The sequence below is a fragment of the Oncorhynchus masou genome, chromosome 30, assembly GCF_036934945.1.
Source record: "Oncorhynchus masou masou isolate Uvic2021 chromosome 30, UVic_Omas_1.1, whole genome shotgun sequence".
Classification (NCBI taxonomy): domain Eukaryota; kingdom Metazoa; phylum Chordata; class Actinopteri; order Salmoniformes; family Salmonidae; genus Oncorhynchus; species Oncorhynchus masou.
In genome coordinates this window covers 17,549,830-17,571,942 of record NC_088241.1, presented here as the reverse complement: position 1 = coordinate 17,571,942, position 22,113 = coordinate 17,549,830, and the positions used below count along the sequence as shown (strand labels likewise).

The 22,113-nt window shown below is 43.3% G+C and overlaps 1 protein-coding gene across 1 annotated transcript; it reads left to right on the top strand.

Annotated features, from left to right (window-relative positions):
* The first annotated feature begins 1,271 nt into the window (after positions 1-1,271).
* On the top strand, positions 1,272-17,826 carry herpud2 (HERPUD family member 2). The gene is made up of 9 exons (XM_064948263.1): positions 1,272-1,358; positions 2,123-2,508; positions 12,248-12,325; positions 12,733-12,849; positions 13,523-13,680; positions 13,839-13,964; positions 14,104-14,424; positions 16,853-16,961; positions 17,171-17,826. Exons 2-9 carry the CDS (start codon positions 2,362-2,364, stop codon positions 17,348-17,350), a joined length of 1,236 nt encoding a protein of 411 aa, XP_064804335.1. The 5' UTR covers positions 1,272-1,358; positions 2,123-2,361; the 3' UTR covers positions 17,351-17,826.
* Positions 17,827-22,113: the final 4,287 nt, after the last annotated feature.

Here is a 22,113-nt window from a genome sequence, read left to right as displayed (position 1 = left end):
AGTCACGTTGACCAACAAACTTTTCCACTAACTAGAGGGGTCTATTTCAGTAATACCCCCTCCACCCCTCCTGATAAACATACCTGTCCTCCATGACACCCAGTGAAAGCAAATTTAAATTCTAGTTCCAAAATGGAAAACTTTTTCATTGAAAAGGAATGACACTTTTCATTCTTACATTTCAATTTATCTCCTGACTTGATGGAATTGAAATTTAATTTCAGCCCCTGGAAAGAGAACACTGTCACACAAAAACAATGGAGTGAATTTATGGCCCTATTCAGCTATTCAGTCAAAACATTGACATTGTAAAAAAAATCTGTAAATTACAAACAACATTGCTGTGTGGCCAGACTGTAGAATTCTATAAGATATTTCATTTATGCTAAGGATAATAGCGCCGAGACAGGATTGTGTCAAGTCACAGATCTGGGGAAGGTTACCCCAAAAAATGTCTGCCACCATCCGTTCACCTTCCAACAGGACAACTACCCTAAACACACAGCTAAGACAACACAGGAGTGGCTTCAGGACAAGTTTCTGAATGTCCTTGAGTGGCCCAGACCGAGCCCGGACTTGAACCCAATCAAATATCTTTGGAGAGACCTGAAATTAGCTGTGCAGCAAAGCTCCCCATCCAACATGACAGAGCTTGAGAGTATCTGCAGAGAAGAATAGGAGAAACTCCCCAAATACAGGTGTGCCAAGATTGTAGCGTCATACCCAAGAAGACTGAAGATTGTAATTACTTCCAAAAAGTGCTTCAACAAAGTACTGAGTAAAGGGTCTGAATAATGTAAATGTATATTTCATTAAAAAAAATGTTTTTCTACATTTGCAAAAATTTCTAAAAACCTGTTTCTGCTTTGCCATTATGGGGTATTGTGTGTAGGTTGATGAGGGGGGGGGGACGACGACAATTTAATACATTTAAGAAGAATTAGTAAGAATTATAATGAAATTCATCACATACTTGTTGTTAGTTGGGAATCTTGCACTATCAAAAACAAAAAGAACAGCACAAACTTGCAGATGGATGTCCCTACCAAATCAGAAGATCCACCCAGAACATGTTTTATACACACATTGGAAAAACAATTGCTAATTTGATTATTTCCCAGATTGACAAAATTTAAATTTCTCATCAATATTTCAAATATATTTACAAATACTTTCGTTGGACGACTAACACCCGTGAGTTATTATAGTGTCCTCTATCTATCTCTATGACTGGTACCCACTAGCTGTCAGTGGAATATTATGACGTAATTTCCGGTATCACGCCCGACTCACCAAAAAAAACTGTCGAACTGGGAAGGAGCAGTCAAAAGGGGTCGAAAATACTCAAATAATCTAAAGTAAGTTAACGTTGTGTATGAATAAACCTCCTGTCCCCGATATTGTCACGTCGTTCGTATTATCAAGAGAAGTAGCAAACCAGCATTTCACGATATGCTAACGTAGTGTTAGTTTGGCTAATAGGTAGCTAGCTAACTAGCAACACTAATCTCTGGAGCTTTGATAGCACAGCACTCGTAAAACGATCGTCTATTTGTCAGATATGCTAAAGTAGTTAACATCATACAATTACTTTCTACATAGACTAGTTTTGGTGGTTAGTGTAAACAATAAACAAGTAGGTCGCTAACTAGTCTGGCTGGATGGCTCGTTTTGACGGCTGTATGACGCAACGCGACAGGTGTTCTGAAGCCTGGAATGTCTCCCCCTGAATTGTTGCTAGCTTGGTCAAGGCTGTCAGAGATCCAGTGTCTGTGTTTATGTTTATCCGCGACTTGTCTGTTGAATATAGTCATGCTGACTACGCTCTTGAGCACTAATATTTTCTTCAACTGGCCATACAAAGGATTGAATAGTAATCATCAGGACTGGCTGTGTCTCACTCATTAATTACATTATAATAGCATTTAAAAGTATTAGCTAGCTAGCTAATATCCCTTTCTTTTTTAATGATACATTAACATAAACAATTCCAGAGACTGTCAATCTGTGCATGTCAATACATTTGAGTAGCCTAGTTAGTACCACAAGTAAGGACATTCAAAACGTCCAGATTCATAACTGTTTGAGAAGCATTGTCTTAATCACTTTCTCTATTTGACAGAACCCCAAGAAACATAGCTGCTTCACTCTCCAACAGGATTACATCGTGATTGGACACAGAACCATCTCCCCGTCAATGACAGCTCTTTAGAGGGGAAAATACCCTGTCCACCACAGTCATTGGCTGAGCTGGACTTGAGATCACAATGATGAAGAGGATCTGAGGGAGTCTTCCTCCTCAGGTGTAGGAGGCGAGCCCTGTCTTTTCCCATCCCCTTGACACACCCATTAATATGAACCATGGACCCAGGAGCAGTTGACAGTCCCGTCACCTTAGTCATCAAGGCCCCCAACCAGAAGTATGACGACCAGACAATAAACTGTTTTCTCAACTGGACGGTAGAGAAACTGAAGAGTCACATCTCGAATGTGTACCCAAGCAAGCCGGTGAGTTGGTACTGCCATTTTTTGGTTTCCTCATCCCCACCATTCCATTAACTAAGGGGAGTGGATAGGACGGGGGAACCGTCCGCCTGGAGAGCTACTGGGTGTGCAGGCTTTTGCTCCAGCTCAGCTCTAGGTCTAACTCTCAAAGGAATAACCACAGTAAAAGTATCTGCAAAGTATACTGAACAAAACTATAAACACAACAATTTCAAATATTTTACTGAGTTGCAGTTGATATAATCAGTCAATTGAAATAAATTAATTAGACCCTAATCTATGGATTTTACATTACTTTAATACCATAAAAGAAAAGTAGGGGTGTGGATCAGAAAACTAGTCAGTATCTGGTGTTAATACCATTTTCCTCATGCAGGACGACACATCTCCTTTGCATAGAGTTGATCAGGCCGTTGATTATGGCCTGTGGAATGTTGTCCATCTCCTCTTCAATGGCTGTGCAAAGTTGCTGGATATTGGTGGGAACTGGAACATGCAATAATACATGTCGATCCAGAGCAGCTCAAACACTATTACTGACTACAAAGGGAAACCCAGAAGCGAGCTGCCCAGTGACACGTGCCTACCAGACAAGCTAAATGCCTTTTATGTTCGTTTTGGATGACTGTGTGATAACGCTCTCGGCAGCCGATGTGAACAGAACCTTTAAACGGGTCAACGGACCCACTGTCAACTGTATTCACTAGAGGTCGACCGATTATGATTTTTCAGCACCGATTTATTGGAGGACCCCAAAAAAAAGCCAATACCGATTAATCGGCCGATTTTTATTTTATTTTTTTATTTTATTTGTAATAATGACAATTACAACAATAATGAATGAACACGCATTTTTACTTAATATAATACATCAATAAATTCAATTTAGCCTCAAATAAATAATGAAACATGTTCAATTTGGTTTAAATAATGCAAAAAGAAAGTGTTGGAGAAGAAAGTAAAAGTGCCATGTAAGAAAGCTAACGTTTCAGTTCCTTGCTCAGAACATGAGAACATATGAAAGCTGGTGGTTCCTTTTAACATGAGTCTTCAATATTCCCAGGTAATAAGTTTTAGGTTGTAGTTATTATAGGAATTATAGGACTATTTCCCTCTATACCATTTGTATTTCATTAACCTTTGACTATTGGATGTTCTTATAGGCACTTTAGTATTGCCAGTGTAACAGTATAGCTTCCGTACCTCTCCTCGCCCCTACCTGGGCTCGAACCAGGAACACATCGACAACAGCCACCTTCGAAGCAGCGTTACGCATGCAGAGCAAGGGAAACGACCACAGGCTCAGAGTTTTTCATGGCTCACATCAACAGCATCCTCCCGGACACCCTAGACCCACTCCAATTGGCATACCGCCCCAACAGATCCACAGATGACTCAATCGCACTCCACACCGCCCTTTCTCACCTGTACAAAATGAACACCTATGTGAGAATGCTGTTCATCGACTACAAGTCAGCGTTCAACACCATAGTGCCCACGAAGCTCATCACTAAGCTAAGGATCCTGGGACTAAACACCTCCCTCTGCTACTGGTTCTTGGACTTCCTGACGGGCTGCCCCCAGGTGGTAAGAGTAGGCAACAACGCGTCTGCCACGCTGATCTTTAACACTGGGGACCCTCAGGAGTGTGGACTTAGTCCCGTCCTGTATTCTCTGTTCACCCATGACTGCGTGGCCAAACACGATCCAACACCACCATTAAGTTTGCTGATGACACAACAGTGGTAGGCCTGATCACCGACAACGATGAGACGGCCTATAGGGAGGAGGTCAAAGAACTGGCAGTGTGGTGCCAGGATAACAACCTCTCCCTCAACGTGAGCAAGACGAAGGAGCTGATCGTGGACTACAGGAAAAGTCGGGCCAAACAGGCCCCCATTGGTGGAGCGGGTCGAGAGTTTCAAGTTCCTTGGCGTCCACATCACCAATGAACTATCATGGTCCAAACATACCAAGACAGTCGTGAAGAGGGCACGACAAAACCTTTTCCCCCTCAGGAGACTGAAAAGATTTGGCATGGGCCCCCAGATCCTCAAAAGGTTTGATAGCTGCACCATCGAGAGCATCCTGACTGGTTGCATCACTGCCTGGTATGGCAACTGCTCGGCATCTGAACATGAGGAGTTACAGAGGGTTGTGCGAACGGCCCAGTACATCACTGGGGCTAAACTTCCTGCCATCCAGGATCTATAAATAGGCAGTGTCAGAGGTGTCGTGGAAAGTTCCTCTGTTTACCAAATCATGAGAGCAAACCACACACAAGTCAGAGTTAGTTATCACAAAGTCCATTTTTAATTATATGAGCTTGATCACAACCCTGTGACTCTCAGATCAATTCAGTGTCTATCAATGAATTCTCTGAGAGTCCCTTACACATTGCAACTGAGATCCTGAGACGCACATAGCCAGACAGCATAGGCATAATTTATCGTTCAGCTTTGTCTCCTAAACTATGTTATTTTCTCAAACTCAGAACCATAAACAAATCCTCCATATCAACAGCCATATATCAAATCCATCCTATCTTGACAAGATCACAGAGACACACGGACTGGCACACAGACATTGTGGAGCCAAGAGATACACGCTTGACCTCTCCCCTCTCTCCGGCCCAAGTAACTTAGTCTTGACATAGAACAGATACTGCAACCCGGCCACAGTATTATACAAAAATAACATTCTGATGAGAAGTAACTTACAAACATGTGATGAATATAAAACATCTTACCTATGTTACCAACTAATTCTGATTATTCCCCAACAGAGGAAAGCCCATAAAATTGTCAGACTCCATCACCCAAGTTGTAGACTGTTTTCTCTGCTGCCGCACGGCAAGTGGTACCGGAGCGCCAAGTCTAGGACCAAAAGGCTCCTCAAAAGCTTGTATGCCCAAGCCATTAGACTGTTGAACAATTCATAAAAATCGCCACCGGATAATTTACATTGACCCCCCCCCCCCCACCCCTTGTACACTGCTGCTACACGCTGCTTGTTTGTTACCTATGCATAGTCACTAAGCCCCCACCTACATTTGAAGTCGGAAGTTTACTTACACTTAGGTTGGAGTCATTAAAACTAATTTTTCAACCACTCCACAAATGTCTTGTTAACGAACTATAGTTTTGGCAAGTAGGTTAGGACATCTACTTTGTGTATGACACGAGTACATTTTCCAACAATTGTTTACAGACAGATTATTTCACTTATAATTTACTGTATCACAATTACAGTGGGTCAGAAGTTTACATACACTAAATTGGCTGTGCCTTTAAACAGCTTGGAAAATTCCAGAAAATTATGTCATGGCCTTAGAAGCTTCTGATAGGCGAATTGACATAATTTGAGTCAATTGGAGGTGTACCTGTGGATGTATTTCAAGGCCTCTTTGCTTGACATAATGGGAAAATCAAAAGAAATCAGCCAAGACGTCAGAGAATAAATTGTAGACCTCCACAAGTCTGGTTCATCCTTGGGAGCAATTTCCTAACGCCTGAAGGTACCACGTTCATATGTACAAACAACAGCACACAAGTATAAACACCATGGGACCACGCAGCTGTCATACCACTCAGGAAAGAGACGCGTTCTGTCTCCTAGAGATAAATGTACTTTGGTGCGAAAAGTGCAAATCAATCCCAGAACAACAGCAAAGGTCCTTGTGAAGATGCTGGAGGAAACGGGTACAAAAGTATCTATATCCACAGTAAAACGAGTCCTATATCGACATAACCTGAAAGGCCACTCAGCAAGGAAGAAGCCACTGCTCCAAAACCGCCATAAAAGAAGTCAGACTATGGTTTGCAACAGCACATGAGGACAAAGCTCGTACTTTTTAGAGAAATGTCCTCTGGTCTGATGAACCAAAAATGGAACTCTTTGGCCATAATGACCATTGTTATGCTTGGAGGGAAAAGGGGGAGGCTTGTAAGCCAAAGAACACCATCCCAACCGTGAAACACGGGGTGGCAGCATCATGTTGTTAGGGTGCTTTGCTGCAGGATAGATGGATCATGAGGAGGGAAAATGATGTGGGTATATTGAAGCAACATCTCAAGACATCAGTCAGGAAGTTAAAGCTTGCCCTGGCAATGGCTCTGGTGGACATTCCTGCATTCCAATTGCAAGCTCCTTCATAACTTAAGACATCTGTGGCATTGTGTTGTGTGACAACTGCACATTTTAGAGTGGCCTTGTGAAACATTTCTGCAACCTTTTATTTCAGCTCCTGAAACATGGGTCAAACACTTTACATGTTGCGTTTTATATTTTTGTTCAATATAGTTTTGAAGTAGACTTCTCCAGAATTTGAGTAAGAAACAAGCCCTGATTTTTCATGTTATACACTTGTGAGGTAATTGCAATTGCGTTGTTCATCTTAGCATTTTCTATAACTAGAGGAAGCTGTAGACAGTCGAATTGTTTCCTACCTGAGCTCCATAAACTGAAAGATGTGACAGCTGTTGAGTAAATCTCAAACTGGACATCAACCTGGGAAAGCAGAACAGAACTGTGTAACCACAGCAACCAACCAAGCATCCTAAATGAAGGGATTAGTTAAGGGATATAATCTTAATAGTTCATTTGACAGGTTTTCCAAAATGAATGACACATTGGGTTCTCTGCCACGTTGTTTATCTGTGAGCACTATCTTGCTGCGTCTTGACCACCAAAACAAAACCCAACTATTCCTTCTAAGCATAGACTACGTTTTGGGGATTTGAAATGCTTGCTTTTACATGTACGTAGGTCTACATTTATATATAGTACCTGTCAAAAGTTTGGACACCTACTCATTCAAGGGTTTTTATTTATTTAAACTATTTTCTACATTGTAGAATAATAGTGAAGACATCAAAACTATGAAATAATACATATGGAATCATGTAGTAACCAAAAAGGTGTTAAGCAAATCAAAATATACTTGAGATTCTTCAAAGTAGCCACCTTTTGCCTTGATGGCAGCTTTTCATGCTTTTGGCATTGTCTCAACCAGCTTCATGAGGTAGTCATCTGGAATGTATTTCAATTAACAGGTGTTCCTTGTTTTAAAGTGAATATGTGGAATGTCTTTCCTTAATGCATTTGAGCCAATCAGTTGTATTGCCACAGTAGGGGTGGTATATAGAAGAGAGCCCTATTTGGTAGAAGGCCAAGTCCATATTATGGCGAGAACAGCTCAAATAAGCAAAGAGAAACAACAGTCCATCATTCCTTTAAGACATGGATGCCAGTCAATACAGAACATTTCAAGGACTTTTAAAGTTTCTTCAAGTGCAGTCGCAAAAACCATCAAGCGCTATGATGAAACTGGCTCTCATAAGAACCGCCACAGGAAAGGAAGACCCAGAGTTACCTCTGCTGCAGAGGATACATTCATTGGAGTTAACTGCACCTCAGATTGCAGCCCAAATAAAGGCTTCACAGAGTTCAAGTAACAGACACATCTCAAAATCAACTGTTCAAAGGAGACTGCGTGAATCAGGCCTTCGTGGTCAAATTGCTGCAAAGAAACCACTACTAAAGGACCCCAATAAGAAGACAGGCTTGGGCCAAGAAACACGATCAATGGACATTAGACCGGTCTAATGAGTCCAAATTTGAGATTTTTGCTTCCAAGCGCTGTGTCTTTGTGAGATGCAGAGTAGGTGAACGGATGATCTCCGCATGTGTGGTTCCCACCGTGAAGCGAGGAGGAGGTGTGGGGGAGCTTTGCTGTTGACACTGTTGGTGATGTATTTAGAATTCAAGGCACACTAACCAGCATGGCTACCACAGCATTCTGCAGTGATTCGCCATCCCATCTGGTGTGCGCCTAGTCCCGCTATCATTTGTTTTTCAACAGGACAATGACCCAAAACACACCTCCAGGCTGTGTAAGGACTATTTGACCAAGAAGGAGAGTGATGATGCTGCATCAGATGACCTGGCCTCCACAATCACCAGACCTCAACCCAATTGTGGTGGTTTGGGATGAGTTGGACCGCAGAGTGAAGGAAAAGCAGCCAACAAGTGCTCAGCATATGTGGGAACTCCTTCAGATGTTACTAGTCACATGCGCCGAATACAACCAGTTTAGACCTTACAGTGAAATGCTTACTTACGAGCACCTAACTGACAGTGCAGTTTCAAAAAAATATGGATAAGAATAAGAGATAAAAGTAACAGGTAATTAGAGGAGCAGTAAAAAATAACAAAAAATATACAGGGGGGTGCCGGTACAGAGTCAATGTGCAGGGGCACCGGTTAGTTGAGGTAGTATGTACATGTAGGTAGTGTTACTTAAAGTGACAATGCATAGATGACAACAGAATGTGTCAGTGGAGGGGAGGGGGGCAATGTGAATAGAATAGTCTGTAGTATTCCCAGGTGGATGTCCAATATCAAATCAAATCAAATTTTATTTGTCACATACACATGGTTAGCAGATGTTAATGCGAGTGTAGCGAAATGCTTGTGCTTCTAGTTCCGACAATGCAGTAATAACCAACAAGTAATCTAACTAACAATTCCTAATCTACTGTCTTATACACAGTGTAAGGGGATAAAGAATATGTACATAAGGATATATGAGTGAGTGATGGTACAGAGCAGCATAGGCAAGATACAGTAGATGGTATCGAGTACAGTATATACATGTGAGATGAATATGTATACAAAGTGGCATAGTTAAAGTGGCTAGTGATACATGTATTACATAAGGATGCAGTCGATGATATAGAGTACAGTATATAGGTATGCATATGAGATGAATAATGTAGGGTAAGTAACATTATATAAGGTAGCATTGTTTAAAGTGGCTAGTGATATATTTACAACATTTCCCATCAATTCCCATTATTAAAGTGGCTGGAGTTGAGTCAGTGTCAGTGTGTAGGCAGCAGCCACTCAATGTTAGTGGTGGCTGTTTAACAGTCTGATGGCCTTGAGATAGAAGCTGTTTTTCAGTCTCTCGGTCCCAGCTTTGATGCACCTGTACTGACCTCGCCTTCTGGATGATAGCGGGGTGAACAGGCAGTGGCTCGGGTGGTAGATGTCCTTGATGATCTTTATGGCCTTCCTGTAACATCGGGTGGTGTAGGTGTCCTGGAGGGCAGGTAGTTTGCCCCTGATGATGCGTTGTGCAGACCTCACTACCCTCTGGAGAGCCTTACGGTTGAGGGCGGAGCAGTTGCCGTACCAGGCGGTGATACAGCCCGCCAGGATGCTCTCGATTGTGCCTCTGTAGAAGTTTGTGAGTGCTTTTGGTGACAAGCCGAATTTCTTCAGCCTCCTGAGGTTGAAGAGGCGCTGCTGCGCCTTCTTCACGATGCTGTCTGTGTGAGTGGACCAATTCAGTTTGTCTGTGATGTGTATGCCGAGGAACTTAAAACTTGCTACTCTCTCCACTACTGTTCCATCGATGTGGATAGGGGGTGTTCCCTCTGCTGTTTCTTGAAGTCCACAATCATCTCCTTAGTTTTGTTGACGTTGAGTGTGAGGTTATTTTCCTGACACCACACTCCGAGGGCCCTCACCTCCTCCCTGTAGGCCGTCTCGTCGTTGTTGGTAATCAAGCCTACCACTGTTGTGTCGTCCGCAAACTTGATGATTGAGTTGGAGGCGTGCGTGGCCACGCAGTCGTGGGTGAACAGTGAGTACAGGAGAGGGCTCAGAACGCACCCTTGTGGGGCCCCAGTTTTGAGGATCAGCGGGGAGGAGATGTTGTTACCTACCCTCACCACCTGGGGGCGGCCCGTCAGGAAGTCCAGTACCCAGTTGCACAGGGCGGGGTCGAGACCCAGGGTCTCGAGCTTGATGACGAGCTTGGAGGGTACTATGGTGTTGAATGCCGAGCTGTAGTCGATGAACAGCATTCTCACATAGGTATTCCTCTTGTCCAGATGGGTTAGGGTAGTGTGCAGTGTGGTTGAGATTGCATCGTCTGTGGACCTATTTGAGCGGTAAGCAAATTGGAGTGGGTCTAGGGAGTCAGGTAGGGTGGAGGTGATATGGTCCTTGACTAGTCTCTCAAAGCACTTCATGATGACGGAAGTGAGTGCTACGGGCGGTAGTCGTTTAGCTCAGTTACCTTAGCTTTCTTGGGAACAGGAACGATGGTGGCCCTCTTGAAGCATGTGGGAACAGCAGACTGGTATAGGGATTGATTGAATATGTCCGTAAACACACCAGCCAGCTGGTCTGCGCATGCTCTGAGGGCGCGGCTGGGGATGCCGTCTGGGCCTGCAGCCTTGCGAGGGTTAACACGTTTAAATGTTTTACTCACCTCGGCTGCAGTGAAGGAGAGACCGCATTTTTCCGTTGCAGGCAGTGTCAGTGGCACTGTATTGTCCTCAAAGCGGGCAAAAAAGTTATTTAGTCTGCCTGGGAGCAAGACATCCTGGTCCGTGACTGGGCTGGATTTCTTCCTGTAGTCCGTGATTGACTGTATACCCTGCCACATGCCTCTTGTGTCTGAGCCGTTGAATTGGGATTCTACTTTGTCTCTGTACTGACGCTTAGCTTGTTTGATAGCCTTACGGAGGGAATAGCTGCGTTGTTTGTATTCAGTCATGTTGCCAGACACCTTGCCCTGATTGAAAGCAGTGGTTCGTGCTTTCAGTTTCACACGAATGCTGCCATCAATCCAAGGTTTCTGGTTAGGGAATGTTTTAATCGTTGCTATGGGAACGACATCTTCAACGCACGTTCTAATGAACTCGCACACCGAATCAGTGTATTCGTCAATGTTGTTATTTGACGCAATACGAAACATGTCCCAGTCCACGTGATGGAAGCAGTCTTGGAGTGTGGAGTCAGCTTGGTCGGACCAGCGTTGGACAGACCTCAGCGTGGGAGCTTCTTTTTTTTAGCTTTTATCTGTAGGCAGGTATCAGCAAAATGGAGTTGTGGTCAGCTTTTCCGAAAGGGGGGCGGGGCAGGGCCTTATATGCGTCGCGGAAGTTAGAGTAACAGTGATCCAAGGTTTTTCCGCCCCTGGTTGCGCAATCGATATGCTGATAAAATTTAGTATTCCTCATGAAGCTGGTTGAGAGAATGCCAAGAGTATGCAAAGCTGTCATCAAAGCAGAGGTTGGCTACTTTGAAGGATCTCAAATATAAAATGTATTTTGATTTGTTTAACCCTTTTTTGGTTACTATATGATTCCATGTGTTATTTCATAGTTTTGATGTCTACACTAGTATTCTACAATGTAGAAAATAGTAAAAAATAAAAACCCTTGAATGAGTTGGTGTCCCAACTTTTGACTGGTACTGTACATCATGTGAAATAATTCTGTAAGACGTTGTCTTGTGACGCTGCAGGTATGTGTTCAAGTGTGTAATCTACCCTAATCTAATGTAATCTAATCTGAAAATGCTTAGTCTGGAACACAAGCTAGGTTTCCATCCAATTGGTGCCAGATTGTCATGCAAATATTATTTTATCTACATAAAAACAATTCACATGTTTTCCAACCAGAGATATTACTGATGTCATGTTCTGTCACTGTATCAGATCAATCAAACATTTAGGTCTATGGTTGCAATAGTACTTCTGTATTAATAAACGTAATATTGCCCTACCACCTTGTTGATATACTTTCAGCACCATTGTTCTTGCATGTAACATTTCCATAATTTTTGCATTTACGGCTTATCAACCCAAACTATGTGATTTTTAAATGATCTAGTTGCATATTCTGCAACAGGCTTTCTCAGAATGACAGTTGTGTTGTTTTAGTCATCCAAGGATCAGCGGCTGGTATACTCAGGCCATCTCCTCCAGGACCACCTGCAACTGAGGGATGTCCTCAGGAAGGTAAAGACCACTCTCAACCTTCTCTGTTTTTCTGCTGTGGCATATGGTGGAGAAGTTTGGAGTATGGTGGACTAACACTATATCTGAAATGTTAGAATTGGTATGCAATATCACAGAAACCTCACTCAACATAAGACAACTGACTGCTGAGCCGTTATTGAATAGGGCCCACCCCCTTGTGTGTCTGAGAGAGAGGGTGAACGTGAGGCAGAAGACTGTGACGGTATAACAATAGCTGATCCGATGTAGTAAGCAACATTGTTGAGGTTGGCTTTGTCCCTGAATTCTAGCCTGTTCCCTGAAATTCCTCCCTCGCTCTCAAGTCCTCCAATCACCAAAACAGAATCAAATGATTAATTATGCCCTTCTCCTTTTCCCCCCACATCCAACCCTCTTTCTGCCTACAGCAGGAGGGTTATCACATGATGCACCTGGTGTGTGCCTCCCGTAGCCCACCAACCTCGCCCACGCCCCACTGCTCCACCCCCAGCTCGGTGACCTCTGACCCCAGCTCCAGCTCTGGGGTACGTCTAATGGTGTGGAGTCATTCTGTGGAGCTCAACAATTCAATTAGATAGAAATGAAATGCCTAGAACACATAACAGAATGCCCTGTCATTTGGAATGGAGAGTGGGGTGTGGTCTATATGTTACATTTCTACTCGGTGACTTGGAAGGTATCCGTTTGGTGTTTTTGCGGTAGGGCTGGGCGACAAGACCCAAATATATCACAATATTTTTCAAATTTCTTGCGGTATTTGAGTTTTTTAACATTACAAGTTCTAAATATGCTTTATTTAGTGCATGACCCTGGGGTGGCAACACATACATTCTAAGGGTTTTTAATAGGGCTTTGGACATTCAAGAAACTTCAACCAAAAGTTTGAATATAGTGGGCACTTTGAATCCAGTGATTGACACAATGAATGAAAAAGCGAGGGATAGGTTATTGTGACAGGGTAGGAACCAACCGACATTACACACAGTGGCATAACACATTTAACAAACCAAACATTGAAATACCGTTATACAAGGTAAAGTAAAACCCAAGCTTGTCTGTGCATCAGTACCGGTGTGTGAGTATATAGTAAAATACTCTATACCGCCCAGCCCTACTTTGCAGCTGTCCTTATTCCCATAGGTGCATTGTTTTTTTTAACCTATATATTCCTTTGCTGGTTTATGTCTTGTCACTCAGAATTCAGACAGTGATGGCTCCACCCCCCAAGCCACAACACCAAATCAGGACGGTCAGTCCGCTGCCTCAGTAGCAGGAACTTATGATGGACTAAGGCATCGTGGAGGCTTCCCCCAATTTAACCCTCAAAATCCTACCTCTACTGGTATAATGCAATGGTAAGCACTGTTCTCGTGTATTGGGATCAATTCTAGTTCAGTTTCTACCTAGTCAGGAAAATAATTGAAATTCAATTTTTTTAAATGGTGGAAATAATGCAGAAAATATTGTGTGCGCATGATTTTTGATTGCATGTGTTACTGTTTTTCCTCCATAGGCCAGATGGGACACAGCTCCCAGTACAGGGGGGTATGGCTGCAGGTGTGCCCCCCCACCCCATGTACATGCCCATGCAGGTCCTCTGGTGGCAGCAAATGTATGCACGCCACTACTACATGCAATAGTAAGTCAGTCATCTGCATTTAGAGCCCAATCCTAACAACCCGTAAGGACCACAGACTTTTCTATGTTAGAATTAGTTATATTCACTGGCTTCTATTCGCTAATACTTATTTATGTCCTTCTTTCTCTCCCTCTTCCAGTCAAGCAGCAGTGGCAGCCTCACAGCCCACCTCCACCCCTCCCTCCTCCCCCAGTCCCACCCACTCCCCCCAACCCGCACAGCCCAATGAAGCTCCACCTCCCCTGGGACCTAACCCCATTCAAGAGGACAGGCCGGCCAATCCTAATATCCAGATGAATGCCCAGGGCGGGGCCGTGCTAAATGAGGATGAACTGAACCGGGATTGGCTGGACTGGATGTACGCGGTCTCCCGCGCTGCCATCTTGCTCAGCATTGTGTATTTCTACTCCTCCTTTGGCCGCTTCGTCATGGTGATAGGCGCCATGCTGCTCGTCTTTTTGTGAGTTCTCGTCTGTACACTATCAGTTTGACATTAGAGTGGATACTTTTGAAGGACCCTGTTTACTTTGTACTGTGGGCTCCAAAATGACTGGCAACCCTGACTGGCAATGCACAAACAATACTTGAAAAAATATAAACAATATAATTATAGAGAAACTCAAAACACCAACATGTGAGAAATATACTTTATTAATATTTCAATGGAACCCACCAAAGTAATTTATTGATTTAATAAATGAGGTAATGCAATATCCCTTTGTCATCCAACACTATGAAAAAAAACAAAAGAACTGGCAGTTCAAAAGAGACGGATGGTCATAGACCTTCATAAAGAAAACCAATGTTTATTTGTCACGTGCACTGAATACAACCTTACAGTGAAATGCTTACTTACAGGCCCTAACCAACAGTACAATTTTTAAGTAAAAAAATAGGTATTAGGTGAACAATAGATAAGTAAAGAAATAAAAAAAACACAGTAAAAAGGTCAGTTGCTATATACAGTAGCGAGGCTATAACAGTAGTGAGGCTATATACAGGCACCGGTTAGTCAGGCTAATTGAGGTAATACAGTGGGGCAAAAAAAGTATTTAGTCAGCCACCAATTGTGCAAGTTCTCCCATTTAAAAAGATGAGAGTGGCCTGTAATTTTCATCATAGGTACACTTCAACTATGACAGATAAAACGAGGGAAAAAATCCAGAAAATCACATTGTAGGATTTTTAATGAATTTGCAAATCTTTTTAGTTTTCTGAGGGTGAATAGGCTTTGTCGTGCCCTCTTCACAACGGTCTTGGTCTGTTTGGACCATTCTAGTTTGTTGGTGATGTGGACACCAAGGAACATGAAGCTCTCAACCTGCTCCACTACTGCCCCGTCAATGAGAATGGTGGCGTGCTCAATCCTCCTTTTCTTGTAGTCCACAATCATCTCCTTTGTCTTGATTACGTTGAGGGATAGGTTGTTATTCTGGCACCACCCGGCCAGGTCTCCGACCTTCTCCCTATAGGCTTGTCTTGTCGTTGTGTCGTCTGCAAAGTTATTGATGGCGTTGGAGTCATGCTTGGCCACGCAGTCGTGTGTGAACAGGGAGTACAGGGGGGGACTGAGCACGCACCCCTGAGGGGCCTCTGTGTTGAGGATCAATGTGGCGGATGTGTTGTTACCTACCCTTACCACCTGGGGGTGGCCCGTCAGGGAGTCCAGGATCCAGTTGCAGAGGAAGGTGATTAGTCCCAGGATCTTTAGCGTAGTGATGAGCTTTGAATCTGTTAATGGCTACAAGAAGATCCACAAACAATTGAATATACCACTGAGCACTGTCAGGGCAAATATTAAACAATTCAAAAGATATGGAACAGTTGAAAACCTCATGGGTAGAGGATGCAAATGCATTTTGCCCCCCCCAAGATAGGGAGGAGGATGGTGAGAGAAGCAACAAAATCCCCAAGAATTACTGTGAAAGAATTGCAGGCCTTGGTGGCGTCATGGGGTCACCAGGTTTCAAAAAGCACCATCAGACGCCACCTCCACAACCACAGCCTCTTTGGAAGGGTTGCCATAAGAAAGCCCTTTCTGACCCCAAGAGACACAGACGCAAGTGCTTGGAGCCAAACGTCATTTAAATTATGACTGGAAGAAGGTGCTCTGGTCAGATGAGACCAAAATTTAAGGTTTTGGTGTCGAAACAGAGATGCATACCAGGAGAGATGCACCCTAACGTTGAAATATGGTGGTGGGTCAGTGATGTTTTGGGGCTGTTTTAATTCCAGAGGTTAAGATTGATGGCATAATGAATTCCACCAAGAATCAGGCAATTTTGGCTGACATTCTGGTTGCCTCTGCCAGAAGGCTTGGACTTGGCCGTAGGTGAACTTTCCAACAAGACAATGACCCAAAACATACCTCAAGATCCACACAGAAATGCTTCTGTGACAGCAAAATCAATGTTCTGCCATGGCCATCTCAGTCACCGGACCTCAATCCAATCGAAAACCTGTGGGCTGAGTGGAAGAGGGAAGTTGATAAGTGCAAACCCAAGAATGTGAAGGATCTTGAAAGGTTCTGCATAGAGGAATGGTCCAAAGTCCCTCCAAATGTGTTCCTTAACCTTGTCAAACATTACAGGAAAAGACCATGCTGTTATCCTTGCCAGAGGTGGATGCACTAAGTACTAAATGAGGAGTGCCAATAGTTATGAAACCTTGATTTTTATTAAATGTATTTGTGTTAAATAATTGTATGATTTTGGTGGGTTCCATTAAAACATTAATAAAGTACAGTATTTCTCACATGTTGAGTTTATCTCTATAATTATATTGTTTATTTGTTCAAGTATTGTTTGTGCATTGTCAGTCAGGGGTGACAGTAATTTTGGAGCCCACTGTGTCTGTGTGTGAGATACTAATTTTGTGGTGTTAACTAGGCACAGGGCTGGTTGGTTCCCCTTTAGGCCAGAGCTGCAGAACCCCGGAGGAGGAGCGGGGTTAGCTCATCAGGACGAGGCAGAGAGACACCAGGACATCCAGGAGATGGTAGGTGCTCCTTGTTTAAGATGGACTCTTATCTCTGTCTGTGTGGTTATGTTTTTCTGTCTGATCGATCTGTCTGTGTGGTTGTTTTTCTGTCTGTGTCCAAGCTGCTCCTTTCCCTCTGCAACATTCTCTCTCCGTCTCTGCTTTTTAAACCGATGGTCCTTCTCTTATTCTCTCTCATTTTCTCGTCCTGTTTCTCTTCATCTCAGGAGCGGATGATGGATGAAGGGCTGGAGGATGAGGAGGGCGACAGTGGAGAGGAAGGCCCAGAGGACCCGGCAGCTCCCGCTGCCCCCCGCCACCACGGCTTCCTGGCCTCCGCCTGGTCCTTCATCAGCACCTTCTTCACCTCCCTCATCCCAGAGGGACCCCCCCAACCCGCCAACTAAATCAGGGAGGGAGACCCCCCCCCCCCCCAGTAACAACCTCCCATGCTGCCAACTACCAGACTGTAAAAAGTGCTGCAGTATGGGGGAAGTCTTGAATAAATCAATGAGCATCGAACAAACTAACATGTTATGCCATGTTAAACAAGCTAACAATGCTTTATATTACAGAGGCTTCTTTGATTTCATCATACAAACCACTACACACACTTTATTACCTTTGATCATGTCTGCTCATTCAGATTTTGGTGGCATTGAAAGGCCTCGAAAGGTCATCCATTGTAAGCAGTGATATCAGCCATCGCATTTATCGTTTTGGAGAATAGATGAAAGGACATACATACCTAAATGTGTATGAATATTGCAATGACTCTAGCACATTGATTCTCTCTGTGTATATGAGCATTATCTATTTACATATAAATATATACATCTTAATTCCTGACTAAATGCGTTTTTGAATAAAAGCCTTGTGGTTTCGTGTGTGTGAACTGTCTTCTATGATTGGTTCAATTGAAGGGCAAGTGAGATGTTATCTATTTTACCTACTTTATTTGGGAGTCATTAAGTGGAAGTTCATGTTCTTTTTCATCTGGTGCAGTTGACGTAGTGGAATTGAATCATCCATTCAAAGCCCTGTAACCATAGATATCCTATAATGAGTATTCTATGCATGATACAGCTTAGATAACTCAGGAATTCTACTTCATCCTCCACGATGGCTGCTTGATGACTACTCAAATCAAGTTTAATGGTCGCGTACACAGGTTTGCAGATGTTATCGCAGGTGCTGAGAAATGCTTGTATTTCTTGCTCCAACAGTGCAGTAATACCTAGTAATGAACTTCATACCCAATGGGCACTATGATGTTAAAGTAGAGGAGCAGCAGCAGGAGGAACGTGAGAACCTATGGCATGATGTTGGTTACTTAAACCTAGAATAGCAAACAGATTCTGAGGCCTTTTTTGAGACCACCACCTGGGTCTCTGGAAGTTGAAGAAACCTTTAGCCACCTTAACCTCTGTGATGGGTAGGCAACCCTGTTCCTGGAGTACTGCAGGATTTTGTTCCAACTAGGCACCACACCTGACCAACTGAGCTAATTGATCAGTTCAGAGATTAGGATCTGGAAATGTTTTTTTTGCCCGCATTACAGAAGGCTATATCGGTCTTCTAATACAGGACAAGCAAAGGCCCAGTGCACTACTTTTGTGAATAGAAATTATTATTAAATTCTACTTTTTCAGGGGGTGCAGCAGCAGCACCCCTACTTCCCGTGACTATGCTTGTGACATGTTTTCTGAATTCTGAGGGTGATAGTTGATCATCTTTGCAGACGATAAATGATACTGTTTCGGAGTTATTACTTTTAAAGTTTTGATTGTGTTAGTGAATTTTGCGAGAGAAATGTGTTCTCTCTCAACTAATATGAGACGGATACATTTCTATAGGCAATGTCTCCAAATAAAATAACTTCGATCCACACTCCCGTCTGTAGCCATGAAGTGCTTTGAAAGGCAAGTCATGGCTCACATCAACGCCGTCATCCCAGAAACCCTAGACCCACTCCAATTTGCATACCGCCCCAACAGATCCACAGATGATGCAGTCACTATTGCCCTCCACACTGCCCTTTCCCACCTGGACAAAAGGAACACCTATGTGAGAATGCTGTTCAATGACTACAGCTCAGCTTTCAACACCATAGTGCCCTCAAAGCTCATCAATAAGCTAAGGACCCTGGGACTAAACACCTCCCTCTGCAACTGGATCCTGGACTTCCTAATGGGCCGTCCCCAGGTGGTAAGGGTAGGTAACAACACATCCGCCACGCTGATCCTCAACACAGAGGCCCCTCAGGGGTGCGTGCTCAGCCCCCTCCTGTACTCCTTGTTCACTCATGACTGCACGGCCAGGCACGACTCTAACACCGTCATTAAATTTGCCGATGACACAACAGTCGTAGGCCTGATCACCGACAACAACGAGGCAGCCTATAGGGAGGTCAGAGACCTGACCGTGTGGTGCAAGGACAACAACCTCTCCCTCAACGTGATCAAGACAAAGGAGATGATTGTGGACTACAGGAAAAGGAGGACCGAGCACGCCCCCATTCTCATCAAAGGGGCTGCAATGGAGCAGGTTGAGAGCTTCAAGTTCCTTGGTGTCCACATCACCAACAAACTAACATGGTCCAAGCACACCATGACAGTCGTGAAGCAGACACAACAAAAACTATTCCCCCTCAGGAGACTGAAAATATTTGGCATGGGTCCTCAGATCCTCAAAAAGTTCTATAGCTGCACCATTGAGAGTATCCTGACTGGTTGCATCACTGCCTGGTATGGCAACTGTTCGGCCTCTGACTGCAAGGCACTACAGGGGTAGTGCGAACAGCCTAGTACATCACTGGAGCCAAGCTTCCTTCCTTCCAGGACCTCTATGCCAGGCGTTGTCAGAGGATGGCCCTGAAAATGGTCGAAGACTCCAGCCTCCTTAGACTGTTCTCTCTTCTACCACACAACAAGCGGTATCGGAGCGCCAGGTCTAAGTCCAAGTGGCTTCTAAACAGCTTCTACCCCCAAGTCATAAGACTCCTGAACATCTAGTCAAATGGCTACCCAGAATATTCACATTGCCCCTCCCCTCTTCACACCACTGCCACTCTCTGTTGTCATCTATGCATAGTCACTTTAAGTAACACTACCTACATGTACATACTACCTCAACTAACCGGTGCCCCTGCACATTGACTCTGTACCGGCATCACCCTGTATATATTGTTATTTTTTACTGCTCCTCTAATTACCTGTTATTTTTATCTCTTATTCTTATCCATATTTTTTGAAACTGCACTGTCAGTTAGGGGCTCGTAAGTAAGCATTTCACTGTATGTTCTACACCTTTTGTTTTCGGCGCATGTGGCAAATAAAATTTGATTTGGTCCGATTTGATTTGATTGTTTCAATTGAATGACACTTGAGAGAGGTTCTCTAATTGGCCTGCAGGTGGTACAATTGTAAACAAAATATAAAAAGCTTGTGATTTTAGAACGGTACTGTTTTGCTGTCTGTGGGTGATCAGTGAATGCTGGGCTTTGTCGGTGTCTTCTGAGCCTGAGTGGTTCTCAGTAGACCTACAGGCTGGATCGGTGCTTTAAAAAAGGTTCAACAAGGCACACATGGCCGGCCTGTCAGACTCTTCCTATTTTTCATGCGGTCAACGTCAGGTGCAGGAGAAATGTGACTCGTGTCACTGCTCAGTGGACAAACTCATACGTAGATTTAGGTAGTAACCGAGTGCATTCACTTCAGTGCTCTTTTTCATCTGGTGCAGGTACAGGCGACATAGCAACAATGGGAAATGTATCAGCCAAACAGAGCCCTGTAACCATAGAGATCCTTTTCAAATGGAATGTAATCATATGCCTGTAACAGCATGTGTTATGATGTCACAAAACCATCATCATGGAATCCATCAGTTACTTAATCATTGGCAACAATGATAGAAGTCACTCCAATGACAGATTGATGACAACACTACCTTCATTGAGATATCCACCTTCAGAGAGGACTGTTGTGATCCATTGAGATGTTTAGTGTTTTATTTAACCAGGCAAATCAGTTAAGAACAAATTCTTGTCTACAATGACGGCCTACCCTGGCGGCGCTGGGCCAATTGTACGCCACCCTATGGGACTCCCAATCACGGCCGGATGTGATACAGCCTGGATATGAACCAGGGACTGTAGTGACACCTCTTGCATTGAGATCAATGCCTTAGACCGCTGCACCACTCAGGAGCCCAATAGCCTACATTTGGTTTTGAATGCAGCAACCGTGTCCATCGATAATATGATCCCTCCGCGTTATAAACCTGGGCTTAGGTTGAACCGTCCTGGGGACTGTTATTTTGATGTACTCTATGTTGACAATTATATCATGGATATACTTAGGTGTAAACAATACAGAACTGATAAAAGTGGTTTTGTGGACTGTCATAATCTCAGTTAACCCAGAACCAAAATCTTATGTAATTTGGTCAGATTTTATGTTTTCGTAGTCTGTCCACCAGGGATTATGACTGTCGTGATTTTTTTGTCTAATTTGTATTCCTCAGGTTTTAAGACAAATTATCATCATTGATGACAGCAGTGATGAGGAAGAGGAAGTCATTATCAGGGTGGGGGTATGATATTTGTGCATCTGTAACTTTCTCACTCATCATTATTCACAATTCATTCAGAATTATCCATAATCATGGTACCAGCCACATTAATGTAGAAGTGTTTAGAAACATATTCTACTCTTATTTACAGTGGTGTAAAGTACTTAAGTAAAAATACTTCAAAGTACTACTTATGTAGTTTTTTGGGGTATCTGTACTTTACTATTTATATTTTTGACTACTTTTACTTTTACTTCACTACATTCCTGAAGAAAATGATATACTTTTTACTCCATACATTTTCCCTGAAACCCAAAAGTGTTTGTTACATGTTGAATGCTTAGCAGGACAGGAATATGGTCTAATTCCCACACTTATCAAGAGACTATTCCTGGTCATCACTACTGCCTGATCTGGTGGACTCACTAGTGTTGGAGTGTGCCCCTGGCTATCTGTAAATAACTAGAAAATGTGTCTGCCTGCTTTGCTTAATATAAGGAATTTGAAATAATTCATACTTGTACTTTTACTTTTGATACTTAAGTATATTTAAAACCAAATACTTTTAGACTTTTATTCAAGTAGTATTTTTCTGGGT

Coding starts and splice junctions, on each gene's coding strand:
- herpud2 (XM_064948263.1), top strand. CDS start 2,362: ATGGACCCAGGAGCAGTTGACAGTCCCGTCACCTTAGTCATCAAGGCC. Junction 13,681..13,838: donor TCTACTGGTATAATGCAATG/GTAAGCACTGTT, acceptor TTTCCTCCATAG/GCCAGATGGGACACAGCTCC. Junction 14,425..16,852: donor GCCATGCTGCTCGTCTTTTT/GTGAGTTCTCGT, acceptor GGTGTTAACTAG/GCACAGGGCTGGTTGGTTCC.